Here is a 20254-nt window from a genome sequence, read left to right on the forward strand (position 1 = left end):
TGCCAACAGCATCTGGTGTTCCCAGGCGGTCACCCATCCAAGTACTAACCAGACCCAACGTTGCTTAACTTCGCTGATCGGATGGGAAGCGGTGTACTCAATGTGGTGTGAAAAATTACTGGTAAAAAAAAAAAAAAAGTGAAGGAAAGGAGGATGTAAAGTGGGATGGTCAGTTTTCTTTGTGACTAGGGAGGCTTCATAAGCACCCCTTGTCTTGTGATTTATTCTGTATATTACACTTCAGCATCCTCTTGTATGGCACTGATGAAAACTGTTTCGATACTGAATGGAAATAAATAACAGAGGAATTTTAGGATGGCAGGAAAGAGGGAGAGGCAGTAAGGAGGAAAGTCTGTGATAGAGAGATATGAGAAATTTGGAAGAAACATGAGAGAGAGAGAGCATAAAAACCCCCAATACTATTACTTTCACTGATAGTCTTAATTCAGGTACACCTGGATAATACTATATATATATATATATATATATATATATATATATATATATATATATATATATATATTTTCAATCTGACACAACTGGGTCATGGTCACTCTTGGAAACTAAGTCATGGTTGCACGAAATTTGATAAGCCTTTGTTATGATACAGGAATATGCATCCTTGGTTGCTCGTCAAATCAACTCTTCAATCTCATGACACAACCATCAACTTAGGTGAATAGGATTTGGGGTCTTTGTCAAGTTAAAGTAAGAATGCTGGTAAAAAGCAATGCAATACATGAAACTGAATCCTATTATAAATAAACACATACATTAGTTTATCATGGAAAAAAAAATGCATAAACCAAAAAAATAAAATACTTAACATTCATTGACAAGTAAATTCTAAAATCATACAATACTCTAGGGAATCCAACGTGAGATTTATACATGGTTTAAATGATCAAGTTTTAAATCTTACCCCACCCCAACTCTTTTGGTGAGAAATACTGTAGATGGTGATGGGTGATGGTGATGATGAAGAGGATGATTTATACTGCAAATTTATCACACGATGAAGCTAACCTTTCACAGTTGATGGCCTATGGTTTATCTGAATGCGGTATCCATGCACTGCAGGATGCTGTCCTTCAGCAGTCAACCATCAACCTTTTGGGGGATGCCAAGGAGTTGTGAGATGTTTCCATAACTGGGTATCAGTGCCACCATATAAGAACTACCTTTTCCAGCACCTAATTCTGGTATATGATTATTTGTACAATTTTTTTCCTTTCTGTGCTGTAATTAACCTATATAATTAACTGAGAAATCAAATACTTATAGACCATTAATTTATTAATAACCGACAAACTACTGGTACAATATACAAATAAAGTCCTATTTTTGCACCTGAACTTAAGGCTCTGAGTTGTCAAATGGTCAGCTTACTGGAAGATCTTGTATAAACAAATTTCCTTTTGCCATTAACCACTTCTCTCTGATGACCTGAATGCTAATACTGAAGCAACCTTGATGCCTTAAATTCTTTGATATTTTTCTACTACAGTACATTCTTGCTTCCACCAGATGATTATATTCAACTTTAGGGAGACTTTTAGAACTGGAGAGGTTAGATCTAGCCTTAATTCACCCCTTCACTACCAAAAATCCTTCTTTAGTTGAATACAATTTTCATGTTAGAGCAAGCATTCATTCATTCATTCATCATCCAATCCTACTTTGCCCCATGAGGAGTATAGAAGTCCAGGGCTAGGCAAGTTGGTCCTGACATTTAAGATGAAAGTGACCAGCCTCAATCATCCCTGAGTGGCATTATGTGAGCAATAAACCCCAATCACCCCTTGGATATACACCTTCACCGGCTCAATCCGATTGGAGCATCGTAACTGCTCACTAAACCACCAGGTGCCAAATTTTGGTTATATGGTTACCACTCAGTGTAGTAAATGGTTTCCTGGTGTACAGGAAACCATTTGGCTTGTCACTCAGTGTAGAGTCACCCACAGGCAGAAGGAAGAGGAAAGAGTGAAGGAGAGAAAGACAGAAGAGGGAACGTAAAGCCACCCGTAGGCAGAAGGACGAGGAAAGAATGTAGGAAAGAAAGACAAGAGGATGGAGGAGAGGAAAGGGCAGATCCCCAAGAGCAGCACTACATCAAGTGAGTGGATGGTGAGTGCTCTCACCTACCACAAACAAACTAAAAGTACATCATCAAAGGAAAATAAGTGAGTGAAACAACATTCCAGCAAATGATGACCACTCTCTTAACTAAAATATGTGTACCAAAATTGCCTTCATGATTTTTCATCAGCATCTATTAACTGCAACATAAGCTCTAAGGACAACTCATTATCGCCCATGTCCGAGTCCACAGCCACTGAGCTGGAGGGGTTGTTGTCATCTGCTGAAGCCTGATTGGACTGGGTAGATTCAGCTGACTGGGTACTCTGAGTGGATGATTGTGAGGAATACATCACCGACCGGTTGCCTTTCACCTGAGTAGGCTTCTTACCTGGTAGTGGAAAAAAGAATGTATATGAAGCCTAAAGAAGTGAAGCCAGGATTCCAGAGACTTGACTGATATGTGTGCTAGAGTGTGGCCAATTTCACAGGAATAAATTAAGTCTCCATTATAGATGGTGTCCCATGAGATTTTCTAGACTCTTAAGGGGGTTATGCTGGGCTAATTTTGAGTGAAGGATGTCCTATCAGCATCGATCCAATTCTCACCATTAAAGAATTACTGACAGTTTAATGGGCAAAAATGGTCTCCTTCATAATAAATCCTTGAGACCATCAGCAACTGTGTATATCGCCTTTCTTAACACTCTTTTTTTACTACTACCCTAAATTCATGTTTAAGCATAAAAACTCTAACAAACATCAATTGCTACCTATAGATGTGATTTGCTGATTTTACCATTACCAGTTGTATGGAGAAAGCTGTGGTGATGATGATGATGATGATGATGGAATTACATACCCTGGGTTGGCTACAGTTGTCTGCCGAGATGCTTGTAAAACTCTTCAAAGTACTGGTTGGGGTAGATAATAATGATGATGATGAATGATGATGACCATGACAACAAAAATAATGAGGAAAACAATGATAATGACAATGATGATAAAAATAATATTGCTACCCCTACCCACCCATGCTTGGCTACTGGAAACTCTTCCCAAGGAATTGTTCCAACTCTTCTCAAAGAATGAGTTGTGGGTGGATAATAATGATGACAATAATGATGATGATGATAATGCCATCCATCCATCATCCAATCCTACACTGCCCCATGAGGAGTGTAGGAGCCTGGGGCTAGGCTGTTGGTCCCAATATTTAAGATGAGAGTGAATGATGATAATGACGATGATAAAAATAATTCACTACCTACCCTGGTTTGGTTGTTGTGGTCCATGGAGATGCTTCAAGCTCTCCTCTAAGAACTGGTTGGGGTGATTAATACCAGCATCTATGGTGGCATTGTGTGTGGCCTCCCAGTACCGTTGACATGCTATCTGGTAATGATTCTTGCTCACCAAGTCCATTATCTCACCAATAGCTGCAGGAATATAAAATTATAATACAGTAAGTCCAATAGCCACAAGAAAATAAAACAATGCTTTTTTTTTTTTTTTTTAAATGCATCCAATTCCAGGCATAGGCTTTAACAGCCCATTTCCTAAAGCCCAACAGTCCTCCTACATACCATACAGCTCCACATATTGCCACTTTGGCACAGGCATCCACTGTTCATATTGAATACATGCTAGAGCTGTTTCACAGAGAACTGATGTATTGGTATTAGTGGAGGTATTTTTATAACAAGTCGGCAGGTCTTATTGTAGATCAGTAAAGTTTATTTTAATATTTAAGTCCCAATTGTTCCCTGTCCCACCCAGGATTCAAACCGACATTCACTGGGACACCAGACCACCTCTCTATCAAGTTTGCCACTGCCTCCCCTAACTTATACTGTGCTGTATAGCCTATCTACAGCCGACATGCTATCCGGTAGATACTTTTGCTTACCATCTCTATTACCTCACCAACAGCTGGCTATGACACAAGGATTATCTACAATATATTCCAGTCTACTTACTACACAATCATTTACACACTGCATTTCTTTATAAGACCATCAACTTTATATCCATCCATCATCCAATCCTATGTCACCCCATGAGCAGTGTGGGAACCAGGGGTTAGGCAAGCTGGTCCTGGCATTTAAGATAAGAATGACCAGCCTCTCTCATCCCTGAGTGGCATTACGTGAGCAATAAACCCCAACCACACCTTGGATATAAACCTACACAGGCTCAATCTGATTGGAGCACCTTAATTACCCACTAAACCACCAGGTGCCATAATTTGGTTATGTGGTTACCACCCTGCATAGTAAATGGTTTCCTGGTGTACAGGAAACCATTTGGCTCATCAATAATCACTACAATAAGGAAAAAAAGGCTAGTGTATTACAATACATTAATGGTTTTCATACTGCAGGTCTCAAAAGGTAATGACATCTATGCATTTACTACAGCTCCTTTGTTTTTACCTGACAGAACTGGCCCACTCTTAAGATTGGCATGGTCTCCATGGTAAAGAAGATAACAACTGGTCATGAACTGAGCTTAGAGGGGTTGGGGATCTCTGTCAGGTTAAAACAAAGGTGTTATATCCATTTACAACAACTTCCTTGTTACTAGAGAGGAGTGGCTTCATGTGGTGAATCTGCTGCCTGGTTATACAAACGAACGATCAACTCCCCCAAAGAAAGATGGTGTACTGAAGGAGAAGGGCAACTTCAGCCACCAGTTCACCAGCTTTATGTTTCAGATGAACCTGGGGCCACAGCTACTACAGCTCTTTTACCTGAACTTGGCCCAGATTTTCATCCTTTTGTAGCGTATTTAACAAAGCTCAGTGGTAAAATAAGATACATCCATTCCATAGCAATTTTTTGTGGCTGGCATCACATTCTAGAGTTGCTTTATTGTCACATATCAGTATTCAAGATGGAGAGATGACAAACTTAGGCCAAGTTAAAGTGAAGAGAGTATACAATTACTGCCATGACCCACCTTGCTGTGAAACCTTATAGCTAATGAGTCGTTGGCGCAGGACACCTGGGTCTGAGTGCTTGAAGGGGCAGCCATGTGCATCACCTGGACCAACATTACCCGTAATTATCTTGATGCAGCTGTATGGTGACCAGTCTACTCGCTTTCCCTCTTTCCCATAATTAAAGCGTATGTGATATGCGTACTGCTTTTCAAACTGGAATGTTGAAGAAAAATGTCATCATCATAACCTCTTTTTCCCACCAAAGGATGGGATAAGGCAGGGTTCAGAAAGCAACAAAAAGGCAAAAGATGAAAGAAAAAAGTAATTTAACACATAAAATACAATACATCTACAAAGATGACAACTTTTGTACCACACTGAAATTGCTATTGTACATAAAAATTGTGCTGCTGTCAGGTGTCTGCCCTTTCCTCTCCTCTCTCCATTCCTTCCATCCTCTTCCGTCTTCCTTTACTTCATTCTTTTCTTGTCCTTCTGCCTACGGGTAACTTAACACTTCCTCTTCTGTCTTTCTTTCCTTCATTCTTTCCTCTTCCTTCTGCCTGTGGGTCACTACACTGAGTGACAAGCCAAATGGTTTCCTGTACACCAGGAAACCATTTACTATGCTGGGTGGTAACCATATAACCAAATTTTGGCACCTGGTGGTTTAGTGAGTAATTATTGCGCTCCAATCGGATTGAGCCGGTGAAGGTTTATGTCCAAGGGATGGTTGGGGTTGACTGCTCATGTAATGCCACTCAGAGATGAGTGAGGCTGGTCACTCTCATCTTAAATGTCATGACCAACTTGCCTAGCCCTGTACTCCTATGCTCCTCATGGGGCAACACAGGACTAGATGATGATGATGAATATCTATTTATCTTTCTATTTCCAAATGTCTTAATCCTATAAGGGGTGGCTACAAACAAATCGTCTCATGTCGCCCTGTCCTCTCTCCAACAAGCACATCCCTCTCCAATATATTTCTCCTCTCCATCCCTCCATCTCATCAGTGGTCTCCTCCTCCTTCTTATTCACATACCCTCTTCTAGTCAGTTTCTCATTCTCCATCCTTTGTAATTCATAAAATTCTGATGTGCATGTTTATCTATTTGGATTATGGTACCGTATTCAATCATCATCATCATCATGACCATTTTTCCCACATAAAGATAAGGATTACTGTATCACTCAAATTTTTAACTAAAGACTAACCTTATCTATATCCATGTTTTTGAGAAAGTGAGATCTCCAGAAGTGTATAGCATCCGGCAGGCTCAAGCCAGCAGCTTTGAGAAACAGACCATATGTGAGTCGGCCGCCATGTTTGAGATGGTGTGTGGTGCGCAGGGTGTCGTTGAGCTGACGCATGCAAGGCGGGAAGGACTTTACTGCAAGCTGGTCGATCATGTCTGGGGTGATCTGAGGAGCGTCCGGCCCCTTCTTGACACTGTAGTCATTGCCGGTGTAGCGCTTGTCAAAGTCCTCCAGCAGTTGCACTAACCGCTCATCATCTCTCAGCTGGGGTAGGGCTCTGCCTGTGATCTGGGGAGAGAGCATAAAGAATGAATATTCATTACAGGACAAGGATTCAATTGAAATAAGAACTGAATTTACTGAGAGCAAGAAGCATGTAAAGAGACTATAGTCGCGGTGCACAACTCTGAGGTTGTCATTATCGTGCTCTGGCAACATACCCGTCTACAGCGTGTCTGATCTTGTGTAAAATATGATACGCCTGTGACCGGTGTATAATATATTCGGGTATAATAATATTTATGTATAACATACTCGTGTACAGTAATGTGATTCTTGTATACAGTGCTCGTCAGAAGTATGGGGCGCCCTGCGTCCCTCCTGAGAAACAAACCTTTCAACATTGAAAAAACATATAAATACTGTAATGCATTTTATTTACCTTTAGTGCTTCGTAGGGTAGCCTTTACGTTTCTTCACGGACCTGAGACATCTTGGAAATGAAAGGACGAGGCTCCTGAGGTGCTGGAGGGGTATTTTGTCCCAGGAGTCACGAATGGCGGCTTCCAGCTTAGGCAGAGAGCTCACGTCCTTCCCTTGGAAACTCTTCTTTACGACGTACCAAAGGTTTTCAATCGGGTTGAGGTCTGGGCTATTTCCTGGCCAGTCTGTCATGAATGATACCTCGCAGTCACGAAGCCAATTGGTGACCGATTTGGCCTTGTGAGCAGGTGCACTGTCCTGCTGAAACACTCGTGCACCTGTTAGCTCGAAGGAGTCTGGTAAATGATCACACAGAAGCTCCAGGTAAACATCCTGATTCACTCTGAGGTTCTTGGGAAGTACAACAAGCTTCCCCAAACCCTTCCCTGAGAAACAACCCCATACCATGAGTGAATCAGGATGTTTAAATGTGCTTTCTACATACCGTGGGTCAAGTGGGTCACTACCTTTGCATGCTCCTCTGTTACAGGTAACACTAAATGTTGCCTCATCAGACCACAACACTGACAACCATTGCTCCTCACCTCAATTTAGATATTTATTAGCAAAGGCAAGCCTACGAATTCTCTGGCTGCTAGAGAGAAGAGGCTTTTTCACAGGCCTGTGACTTGTGTAACCAAGCTCATGCACCCTACGAGACACTGTTCTCACTGACACCTCACCAAACACTTCCGGGTTGCTCTCCTTAATTTTCCTTGCACTCACACAAGGATTAAACTCCACTGCACGTTTTAAAACATTAACAGACCTTGGGGAAGTTTTCCTAGGCCTACCAGACCTCGGTTTCTTTGTGGGAACTTCGCCACTGTTTTCCTCCCAAAACCGCACACACCAACGACGCACTGTCGATCGTGCCACACCAACCAATTCACTAATTTCCTTTGTGTGGTGGCCTGCCTCCTTTAGAGCAATGATCTGGGATATGATTTCACTCGATAGTTCACGGGTAGGTGCCATAACAAAGTTTTGAAGGCCAAAACACTGCGGGACACTCGGTAAAAAATGGCGCAATTTGAGAGGGACACTCGGCGGAGTTCCTCTCTCTCAGGCAGCCCGTGGGCGACTGAGGCGGGAACCAACCAGCGCGTCAGAAGGCCTCAGGCTACCGTGACGTCATGCTCGGAGCTCAAACTTATGGCTCAATTCTTACCCCCAAAAATGGGTGATTCTTTTTGGGCCATAAGTATTGCGCGCCCGGCGGACAACGCTGAATACTTCTGACGAGCACTGTAATATCATGCAAAATCAGATGCACTGTTGACAGTTAGGTTGCCAGGGTACAATAATGGCAACCTCAGAGTTGTGCGCTGTGACTATAGGGAAGAGGAAAAACGAAAGAGATAAACGATGATCTATGAAGAAAAATTAATGCAAATTACAGTGCTCTGAAATTAGGTTATTCTGGAAAGAGGTGTGGAAATGTGGAAGTGACAGCGTAAGAAATGTGAAAGTGTGAAGGACGTAAGTGGTAGATCATGAACCTATGGGGATAAGGTAAGGACCAGATGGAAAGAATATTTTGAAGCCTGATGAATGGGAATAGAGACAGCAGTGCCAGAATAAACATGAATGGTTTTGGGGGCATGCAAAGAAGGAATGCAGTGCAAGGAAATGTGACACTCACACAGGTGAAGAACGGTGTGAAGCGGCTGAAAAATGGGAAAGCAGCTGGGGTTCACGAGGTGCATGCAGAGATGATTAAGAGTAATGAAGAATGTAGGGCTTGTTGGAGACATATAAGAAGGCAAGGTTGGCCAAGGAGAAGGTGGTGGGATATGGTGGATGAGGGTGTGAGAAGATAGGTATGGAAGGCTAGCGAACTGACAAGAGATCGAGCTGGCTGGATGAATGCTGTGAGAAGAAGTGTATGATCAGAGATTTGGCACCCCTTTTAAAAGTGACAGCGTTCGGGTTGACTCTATCGGATACATTCATGTGAAGCTACAGAATGTGGTGAAAATTATTGGGATATTAGATAGGGCCAGGATTCCGGGGGCTTGAATGATGAGTGAATGGAAGCCTGGGCCACTGAACTCGACAAACTTGGGCTGTCTGGACGTTGCTACTCCTCACCCTACCCTAGGGTGGGAAAGGAGGTCCAGATGATGATCATGATGACTTAATATCATTATCACCACCACCATCACCATCATCATTTTATCATGACTATCACCACACTATCAATATCATTATCATTATCACCATCTTATCATCACTACCAGCTTCAATATCACTAGTATCATCACCATCACCACCATCATCACCATCATCATCTTATCACCACCACCACCACCACCAACACCATTCTATCCCTAATCTCACTAACTTACTATCAGACTACCAAGCAAAACAGACCACACTACTTTTCACTCAACATCCAAGCCCTCAAAACTCTCTGCATTAACTAATGACTCAAGGATGCAAATGAGAGTCAGTTGGAGGTCATCTGAAGATAAGAATAAACCAAATAATATATGATGGGACTCCAGGTAATAGAGAAAACTTACGGCCATCGACTGTGAGAGACTTGCCCTGAACACGGAGGTGACCAGAGTGACCAGGTCTGTGTCAGGGACATATGCCCACCCGCCCTTCAACAACACCTTCCTTTTAGACACTAGTTCAAGAGCCTCCGTGAATGGAACCTGGAAGAATGCAGTCAGTTAGTTTGTTTTTAGTTCAGTCTTTTTTATCATTAAAATAACTACCCCTCCCCCTACAAACAAAATTTCCTTCCTTTTTGCCACATGCATTTCATTCCTTCCCACATATAATTTTTTATAACCTTTCCTCACTCTTTCTCCCTCCACCTCTCTCTCTCTCTCTCTCTCTTTCTCTCTCTATCCTCCATCACGAACTCAAATTTTGGCACCTGGTCGTTTAGTGGGTAATTAAGGTGCTTCAATCGGATTAAGCCAGTGAAGATTTATATGCAAGGGGTGGTTGGGGTTTACTGCTCACGTAATGCCACTCGGATGAGTAAGGCTGGTCACTCATACCAATACACCAGTCCTGTATGAGAGCCCTAGCATGTACTCAATATGGATGGTGGGTGTTAGCACCGAAGTGGTGACATGTAGAGGTATGTGGTATGTAGGAGGACTACTTGGCCTTGAGAGCAGGCTGTGAAGCCTATGGCCAGTGTTGGAAGCATTAAAAAAAAAAAAAAAAAGTCTGGACCAACCTGCCTAGCCCCGGGCTCCTACGCTCCTCATGGGGCAACATAGGACTGGATGATGGATGGATGAATAAACCAAATGAATTCACCTAATCCTCCTCACAAACAGTAAAACTGATGTGAAAGTCAGTGTGAGTGGGGGGGGGGGGAACCAACCCCTTTACTGTAGTCCAATGATGTACTTTTCACTTCATTTTTGCAACCTCCAGCATGATTTTATTCATTTGGACAGATTTTCTAAACAGAGGGAGTTAGATATTGCCTAACATATCCCCCTCACTATTGTACATTCTTCCTAAGTTGAATAAAATCATCTGGAGATTGAAAAATGGAATTTAAAAAGCACACAATCAGACTGAAAGAGTTATGAAACTGATTCAGACTATTACAATCAATACTAGAAGATGCAAGGTCAGGCTTACGAACAAGGCTGAAAACAGTAATCAATGTGCCTGTACTCACTAGAAATAAAATTGTATCACGACAGTTTCAAACAAAAAATAAGTACAGTACAGTAATATACTGAGGAAAGCCTGGAGAAACACTTACTGGATATTTTTTTCCAGGAGAATACTTACAACATATAATCAAAAACAGCTACAAGAAAAAAAAATGTATGCACAGTACAGTACTTGCCTTGTAAAAAGACCTGCCCTCCATTGCATCACCACTTGAGATGTTGTATGTGCCATTTATTAAATTTTCTCGCTCATCATGCATTTCTTCTTCAGATATCTGATGAAGAAAGAATATACGGTTAAGACTACAACACTCATCATCATCATCATCGTTAAAATCACCATTACCAATCACTACCATTAATCATCATCATTAGAATCACCATCACCAACCACTACCATTAATCATCTTCATCATTAGAATCACCATCAACATGCATCACCATTAATCATCATCATCATCGTTACCAGGATCATCACTACCTATTACCATCCTGACCTTTTTTTCCCATCTGAGGACAGTGTGAGGGAGGAAGCATTAAAGAGGGAGAACTATTAACAGCAAGCCCACTCATTCACACTCCATTCAGGCCCCTGGAATGCCAGCTCCACTTCACATGCCACTCTATCACTTCTACATCGCTCTGTCATCAGACTGCTTTCCCTCCCACATGTGCCACTACCATACACATACCTCCCCACCCCATCCCTCCATCTCATTCTTAGTCTCTCCCTGCTCACCGGGGTAAAATGCAGATTATTTTCCACCATGAAACTCTTGATATCGCCTCCATTTTTGCAACAGTGGAGGAAGCGGGCACGGAAGAGGTCTGTCTCCAGCATTACGAACCAGCGGCGGAGCTCCTCAGTGCGGCAGTACACCAGGCGTAGGATGAAGTGAGACACATGGTCTCGGCGCCGTGCTGCCTCTACTTCATCTCTTTTGTTGCTCGATATTTTATCCTGTTAAAGAGTTTTGATTAACAATGTCAAGTTGTTTAGTGTTCATGCAAATTCTGGCTCATCTGGACATGAACCCAGAGGACCAGAAAAAACAAACCACTTCAACCAGGTATGGTACAGGTCATTCCTACCATTATGATGCAATGCATTGGGGAAAACCCATTATCGAGCTGGGGTATTGATAAACGGAGACATAATAACACAGAAACTATAGGGATGTGTTTGGGAGCCTTGGGGCTCCCTCCCCAACCAAATACAAAACTCACCCAAATGAGTCTCAAAACAAGTTTCTAGCTCACCTACACCTCCAAATAACTTTTAAAAAAGCTAAACTAAGCCTGAAAGCAGTTTATAACTCACCTAAACCCAAAAATAAAATATGAAAATCATCAAAAATAATTATGGAAAAAAATCAAACTCAGTGAACTGTACCCAAAAATGAGTGTTCATCCCACCTATAGCTAAAACACATTAATCTAAGTCAAAAAACAGTTTTTAAATCAACTTAAACAAAAAATATCAGTCTGAAATGTCATCAAAATCAGTTAAAAAAAACAAAACCCAATGCATAACTGGGGACTGGTTATCGTTAGGCAGGGAAGGGTGTTGTTTTTTTACAATGCTATGGCAGGGTATCACATAAATGGGGATGGTACAGTTGGATATTCCTGTACTGTACGAAGATTTTTTCTTTTCTTTTTAAGGCATGTTAAGAGATTATTTGTGCTGTGACAGTCTCTCTATCTACTGCCAGACACCTTAATCCCATAAGGGGTGGCCACAAACAAATCATCTCCATGTTGCCCTGTCCCCCACCATTTCACTGCCCTCCCCCCAGCTCACACACCCCTCTCTCATATACCTCTCCACTTCATCCCTCCGTCTCATCCTTGGCCTCCCCCTTCCTTTCCCCCCTCCATCTCACTCACACACTCTCCTCGTTAATCACTTGGTCTCCACATGGCCAAACCACCTCAGTGTACGGTATTTCTCCTAATGCTTTCTACACATCCACATCCACACCACAATGATTCTTCACTTCCTCATTTATCAGTCTTGCTCCTCTCAAATAACCCATTTCCACTGCTCTGCCTTGTGTCATTTCAACAAGGTCCAAGCTTCGCCTCCATACGTTAGGCTTCGTATCATAATACTATCATGCAGTGGCTCCATGCTCACTTCCCTATTTCTTTTTATCACTGCTTTCAAAGAACCAGCAACCATTCTACCCCGTTGTACCCTTTCAAGCACTTAATCCTCCACACTTCCATCCTTACTCATCACACTACCAAAGTACTACAATAATCCATCCATCTATCATCCAATCCTATGTCGCCCCATGAGCAGCGTGAGAACCCGGGGCTTGGCAAGTTGCTCCTGACATTTGAGATGAGAGTGACCAGCCTCACTCATCCCTGAGTGGCATTATGTGAGCAATAAACCCGAACAACCCCTTGGATATAAACCTACGCAGGCTCAATCTGACTGGAGCACCTTAATTACCCACTAAACCATCAGGTGCCATAATTTGTTTACATGGTTACCACCCACTGTAGTAAATCGTTTCCTGATGTACAGGAAACCATTTGGCTTGTCACTCAGTGTAGAGTCACCCATAGGCAGAAGGAAGAGAAAGAATGAAGGAAAGAAAGACAGAAGAGGAAGGACGGAAGAGAGGAAAGGGCAGACACCCAAAGCAGCACTACATCGGGTAAGTGGATGGTGAGCGTCCCCACCTACAACTAAAAAATGAGTATATCACCTTCAAAAACAGGACAAGGTCATTTATTTTTGGCACAAAGACTTGGGTTGCCCTATGGTACCTTCATGTGTAATATCATCAAGATCAAAGAGAAAAAAGTCTATCTATCTATCTAAAGCCTGCCGCCCTAATCCTGCAAAGGGTGGCCGCAGACAAAATGCCTCCAAGTCGCTCTGTCATCTACCATTTGCCTACCCTCCCCCCAACTCACCTCCCCCTCCCTCATATACCTCTCAACTCCATCCCTCCACCTCATCCTCGGTCTTCCCCTCCCTCTCCCTCACCTACATACACCCTCTTAGTCAGTCTTTCATTCTCCAGTCTCTACACATGTCCAAACCACCTCAGTGTATTTCTCCTAATCTCAACCACATCCACATCCACCCCACAACGTTCTTTCACCTCTTCATTCGTCAACCTGTCCCTCCATGTCACTCCACATGCTCCTCTCAAGTAACTCATTTCCATTGCTCTCCCTCTTGACTTGTTCCCCTCTTGCAAGGTCCATGCCACGCTTCCATACATCAGGGTAGAGATCACAATACTATCATGCAGTGACTTCTTAACTTCCATACTCACCTCCTATTTCTCATCACTGCTTTCAGTGAACTAACAACCTTCCTTCCCTGCTGTACCCTTTCACGCAATTCATCCCCCAAAGTTCCATCCTTACTCATCACACTACCCAAGTACTTGAATGCACTCACATTCTCCATATCCTCACCATCCAACCTCACTGTGCATTCTGTGACTTCATTTCTCTCAAACACCATAACTTTACTCTTGTTTACATTAACTTTCAGATTCCTCTTCCTACACAGTCCCAAATTCATTCACTAAACCTTGCAACTCCCATTCATCTTCACTCAACAATACTGTATCATCAGCAAACAACAACACCGGAATCTTCCAAATCTCACCCTCATTCATTAGAGCCACCCCCACATCCACTGCCCTACTTTGCACCTCCTTTACAACCCCATCCATGTATATATTAAACAGCGATGGAGACATCACACAACCCTGTTTCAGTCCCACACTGAGATCAAAGAACTCACTCAGCTCACCATCCACTCGCACCGTAGCCCTATCTCCTTCGAACATACTTTTCACAGCACTCAACAATTTCCCCTTCATTCCATATATTCTTAATACCTTCCACATACCTTGTCTATCTATTCTGTCATCTGCTTTCTCCATGTCCATGAAGGCAGCATACACTTTCTCTCCCTTCTCTAGATACTTCGCCACTAAACATCTTAGAACAAATATCTGATCTACACACCCTTTTCCCTTCCTAAATCCCCCTTGTTCTTCTCCAACTAGCTCCTCTGTTATAGTCTAACCCTATCAGTGAGTATTCTACCATATATTTTTCGAGTCACACTAAGAAGGCAAATACCCCTGTAGTCACCACATACTTCTCTCTCCCCTTTTCCTTTGTATAAAGGAACAATTATACCTGATTTCCAGTCCTCCGGAACCCTTCCCTCTTCCCCGAGTCAATCTACACAACTTCCATATCCACTCCACTACAATCTCACCACCATACCTCAGCATTTCACCACACACTCCATCAATTCCTGGGGGCTCTCCCATCTTGATCTTTTTCATTGCTTCCATTACTTCCGCCCTACTGACCTCTTCCTCCCTCCTATCATCTCTTCTTCTCCTAGCCATTCCCCAACCACTTATACTTGCACTGCTCTCACTCTCTACATTCAACAAATCCTCAAAGTGCTCCTTCCATCTCCTCAATTTCTCTCTCTTCTCCACCAACAATCTATTATTCCTATCTTTCACTCCCCTACTATTACCCCTTTCACACTGTCTTACTTTCTTTACCTCCTTCCAAAACAATTTCTTACTCTCCCTCCATTTCACACTTACATTCCTCCCAGACTCTTCAAAAAAAAAAAAAAAAAAAAAAAAAAATGCTGACAAAAACAAGAAGCTTCACCATTTCTATGGCAAAGCTTAATAAAAATCTTTTAGAAAAAGTTCAAAATATGCACCAAATGTATCATGAATTACTAATCCACTTTACATAATCTGAAAAGCATGGTCAGTGGGGGCAGCCATCATCCACCCATTCAGTGTAGCGGTACTCATTTTCGGGGTAGTTCTGCATTGAGTGGCAAGCCAGATTTCCTGTAAACCGGGAAATCATTTAATTTGCTGGTGGTAACCTTATAACCAACCAAAACGTGTTCCTTACATGTCAACAAGTGGATTGGCGGAGGGTTGGTGCCCCTCCCTGGAAAACAACTACCTAAAAATACAAACAAGAAGCCTCAGACCAGGACAGACAAGCAGGCAACGACCAAGGACCAGACAATGGACATGATTCAGACTGCACCGTAGAATGTAAGGGGTGAGAATTATGAGGTGAAAGAGAGAGAGATTATCCAGGTGCTTGAGGGTGCAATAGTGGACATATGTATATCAGTGAGACTAAATTAGAGAAGTGAGAGTGTGAGAGAGTGGGAGTATGGATGGGGTATATGCACAGGAGAAGGTGAGAATGAGAGGGCAAAAATAGGTGTACGTATTGTTGTGTGCAAGAGATGGAAGGAGAGTATGAGAGAGTATGCATTAGTTGGTTCAAAGATTGTGAGGGAAAGATTAAAGGCAAGATTACCAACCCTAGATTGTGCAAGCCAAGTGAAAAAAGAATCCTGAGCAAATAAGGAAGTGCATGGAAAAGTTTGAGTGGAATGAGAGAGCGTTTCTGAAAGGAAATATGAATGGAAAAGTAGGGAATGTGAAGGTGGATGGAGTAGCTGGTCAGTGGGTGTGCCTGCAGAAGTGGATTTGAATGGAAGCACTCTAGTTGACATTAGTGCAGGGAGGGGGTTGGTGATAGCCAATACCCTCTTTAGACACAAAATGATCCACAGGTATACATCATGAGTGATGAGAAAGTGGGTGGTGAACTGAAGGAATGGAAGGCAATGACTGATTATGTGTGGATGAGAGAATGTGAAAGTATGTAATGGATGCAAGAGCATACAGAGGTTGGGGGAGTGGCCTTTCGGATCACCACTTGGTGGCAGTAAAAGTCAAGTTTCAAGTGCAATGGAACAGGAGTGATGGAGAAGAGGATGCAGTCCATACAATGAGGGGGGGGGAAAAAAAAAAAAGTCTCAGTATAAGAAAGAAGTGGAGGAGTAACTGGGTAAATATGATTTGGAGCAGATGGGGGATGTGGAAGGTGTGTGCAAGATATTCACAGAAGAAATTTGTGCAGCATGTGAGGTGGTGTGTGGGGTGAAGAGAAAACATAAGGGGATGCAAGGAACAGCATGGTGGAATGAAGAGGTGAGACAGGCTGTGGGGCACAAGAAAGCATTTAGTGAGTGGATGGGAAGCAGAGGCATGGAGGAAGTTGAGAGACAGAAGAGAGAATTATATGTAGAGAGGAAGAGAGAGGTGAGAAGATTAGTAAGAGGGAGTACGAAGAGAGTGGATGAGGAATTCAGAAGGAATTTGAGTGTAAAGAGGAGGAAATGTAAGAAAGTGTTCTGGAAGCGGGTGAAGAGAGTTAGACAGGGTGATACAGAACTTAGTAGGGGAGTGAAAGATAAAAATGGTAGATTGATAGTGGAGAAGGAAGAAAAAGTGATCAGATGGAGAGAACACTTTAAGGAACTGTTAAAAATAGAGAATGAAAGTAATGTGAGTATAAAAGCTGGGAAATGGCTGGGAGAAGGAGGGAAGTGAGATGGGAGGAAGTGGTCGGAAGGATCGAAGTAGTGGAAGCAATGAAGAAAGTCAAAATGAAGAAAGCCCCAGGAACTGATGGAGTGTGTGGTGAAATGATGAAGACTGGGGGCGAGATAGTAGTAGAATGGATATGCAAGATGTGTAGATTGGCTTGGGAGGAAGGTAGAGTCCTGGAGGATTGGAAGTCAGGTATAATTATTCTCCTGTACAAAGGAAAGGTGAAAAAAGTAGTGTGTGGTAATCATAGAGGCATTTATCTTTTTAGTGTAACTGGAAAAGTATATGGTTGGGAAATGACAGAGAAATTAGTTGGAAAGGAACAGGGAGGTTTTAGGAAGGGAAAAGGTTGTGAAGATCAGATATTTCTCCTTAGGTCTATAGTGGAAAAGTTTCTAGAGAAGGGAAAGAAGTTGTACACGGCCTTTGTGGATTTGGAAAAAGAATATGACAATGGATACAATAGGAATGTTAAAACATTATGAATATACTGACTACATGGGAAGTGGCTGAATGCCATGAAGAGTATGTATGAGGGTGCTAAGGCTGCACTGAGTGTGGGTGGCAAATTGAGTGAATTGTTCTATCTGAATGTTGGATTGGCAGACCATGGTCTGTCTGGACAAGCAGAGCCATCAACCACAGGCAACTAGCAGCTCCTGCAGGGATGGCCCTGTGCAGTGAATTGATGTTCCTTTGTGGCACTGCCTCACACTGGTGAGGCATGGGGAAGAGTATGGAGGTAATAAACAGAGATGAAATTTGTGAATTTTCTTTTAAACAAACCTAGGAATGATATGACAATATCCTAATATCTGGTTAATAACATACTGATGCAAAAACATAAAAGCTGCTCTACACATGAATGGAAATGTCTATAATCAAAGGAAAAAATCATTCTAGTTGTCACACCTGAAATTAACCTTTAATGCAATCATCAGCTTTGATATTTGGTTCACCTATGCAAGACACTGAGAAAATTATCAACCATTAATTCCACATGGCATTTTATTTTTTTTATTTTCTTCTTCTTCAGAGGCTCAGGATGGACGTTTGTGCTGGATAGGTTAGATACAGCCTTCAATTGCTCCTTCACTACTAGATATCTGTCCAAGGCTGAAGTGAATGGTGTAAAAAAAAAAAAAAAAAAAAAAAAATTAGATACATACCATACATACATACAGTAGACACAGTAGGCAGACAAACAGTCAGATAGATAGACAGACTAACTGATGTCACACAACTGAAGGGATAATTGAGTCAGTGCTTTCCATTACTTACTGCTGTGTGAATAAAATACTTGTTCTTTGCAAAGTCATCATACAGTTTGGCCATCCACTCCTCTAAATTCCTCGTTTGTCCACTAAGATTTACACGCTCAACCGTCCTCAAAACTGTGGAAGTAAATACAACTGTAACACTTCCCATTAAAATGATCACAGAACAGAGCAGTACTGTACGTACAGAACATTAATTTATTGTACATAATACAGTACATCAAGCACAAATGAGTTTTATACATGAAAATAATGAGTAATCAGAAGTTTCATACATGGAAATAATTATACTAAACACATAAAATCAATTACAAGGCTAATAAGCTACATGTTTTACCAGACATAATGATAAATATAAATACTAGTAACTAACTAAACATATGTTTTACAGATACAATAGCCAAACTATTCTCGGACTTCTTCCATTAACCACTCTTTCCACATCAAACAATGTAAAGGTTACAGATGACAATATAAGCTAAAAATCTATCCCCATCTTATTAAACTCTATCAATAAAACATACGCTCAGACAAGAAAATGAAAACTTACGGTAGCTACTCTTTACTCCCTCTGTAGCCATGTCAAACTCCATTAAAGAAATAATAGCCCACAAAAGAATATCAATACCAGCAAGCTCAGATAAGAAAATAAAAACTACCATAACTCTTTAATCTTCTTATAACCAACTTATCAAACTATATCAAGGAAATACAAGTCCAGACATGAAAACGACATACTTACTCTTTAATCTCTCTGTAGCCACCTCATCAAACTCCATTAGAGAGACGATGCCAGTGGGCGGACAGGAATACAACTGCAGCATACATGGATAGCTGGATTCTGCCACTATCTTCTTGCTCTTCCGTACTCTCCTCCCACCAATCTCCATCCTTAAAAAATTCCTGAGCCATGAAAATCAATTAGCCTACTGCTCCTCTGTATTCCCCTCCCACCAATCTCCATCCTTTAAAAATTCCACTACAAAAATCAATTACTGCTTCTCTATACTCTCCTCCCACCAATCTCCATCCTTTGAACCAGAAATCAATGATCTACTTCATTCTTTAAAAATTCTTGAATTATTAAAATCAAATGGGCTACTGTTCTATACTGTTCACCCCTTCAATTTCCTTTCTTTAAAAATTTGTAACTACAAAAATCAAATATACAAAGCAAATTACTGTGCACAACTGCTGTCACAAGTAGTCCTACTGATCCAGTAAGATAAGCAATATAACCTGAAACTAAAAATTAGTTAAACTCTGGCTCTCCACATCAACTACTGTACTGTAGTTCCTGTAAAAGAAATGTAATATATAAAAATGGCACTAACCTTAGTAATAATGGAAGTATAAAGTGCCCTGCAAACAAATAAAGGCATGTAAATTGAAAATACTGCAATTTCTTTACTTTCACCACAACCTGCTGACTGACGATATGGTATTACCTTCATATATGCCTCCTAATACCCGCTTAAAAGAAAATATGCATTCGCTGGCAGCTTGGGCGGTTTATTATAATCTAATACTGTATACGAAACTGACAAAATACAATAAAACTAAATAATACTTTAGTATCTCCAATCTGAAGAACAGCTAACTATTGGCCAAGTTACTACAAGAAGTCGTTTATATATCTCCTAATTTCTACCTATATATAATATGCATTCCCTAACATTATGGGAGGATCTTACCATCGATATAACAAACTGACAAGGTATATACTGTAGCACAAACTAAATAGTTATCATATTCACCTGAACAGGCAGAAGACAACTCCAGCGAACCTTGCGCGCCAAATGCAATGTTTATAAATACTCAACGTCAGAGAACAAAACTCAAAATATCCACAGAAGATCATACAGAAAAAAATATTAAAATGAA

At 41.5% G+C, this 20254-nt stretch overlaps 1 protein-coding gene and 1 pseudogene across 1 annotated transcript; both read right to left on the reverse strand.

The window, feature by feature from the left end:
* Positions 1 to 119, reverse strand: LOC145410833 (5S ribosomal RNA; annotated as a pseudogene).
* Positions 120 to 2246: 2127 nt separating this feature from the next.
* Positions 2247 to 19260, reverse strand: LOC145410691 (DNA primase large subunit-like). The gene is made up of 9 exons (XM_080280803.1): positions 19113 to 19260; positions 18375 to 18487; positions 11387 to 11608; positions 10824 to 10922; positions 9517 to 9654; positions 6245 to 6574; positions 5044 to 5239; positions 3354 to 3521; positions 2247 to 2473 (listed from the first exon to the last, which is right to left on the reverse strand). Exons 1-9 carry the CDS (start codon positions 19258 to 19260, stop codon positions 2256 to 2258), a joined length of 1632 nt encoding a protein of 543 aa, XP_080136929.1. The 3' UTR covers positions 2247 to 2255.
* Positions 19261 to 20254: the final 994 nt, after the last annotated feature.

This window comes from Coenobita brevimanus, chromosome 86, assembly GCF_032717465.1.
Source record: "Coenobita brevimanus isolate Jiangsu-jjx chromosome 86, ASM3271746v2, whole genome shotgun sequence".
NCBI classification, from domain to species: Eukaryota; Metazoa; Arthropoda; class Malacostraca; order Decapoda; family Coenobitidae; genus Coenobita; species Coenobita brevimanus.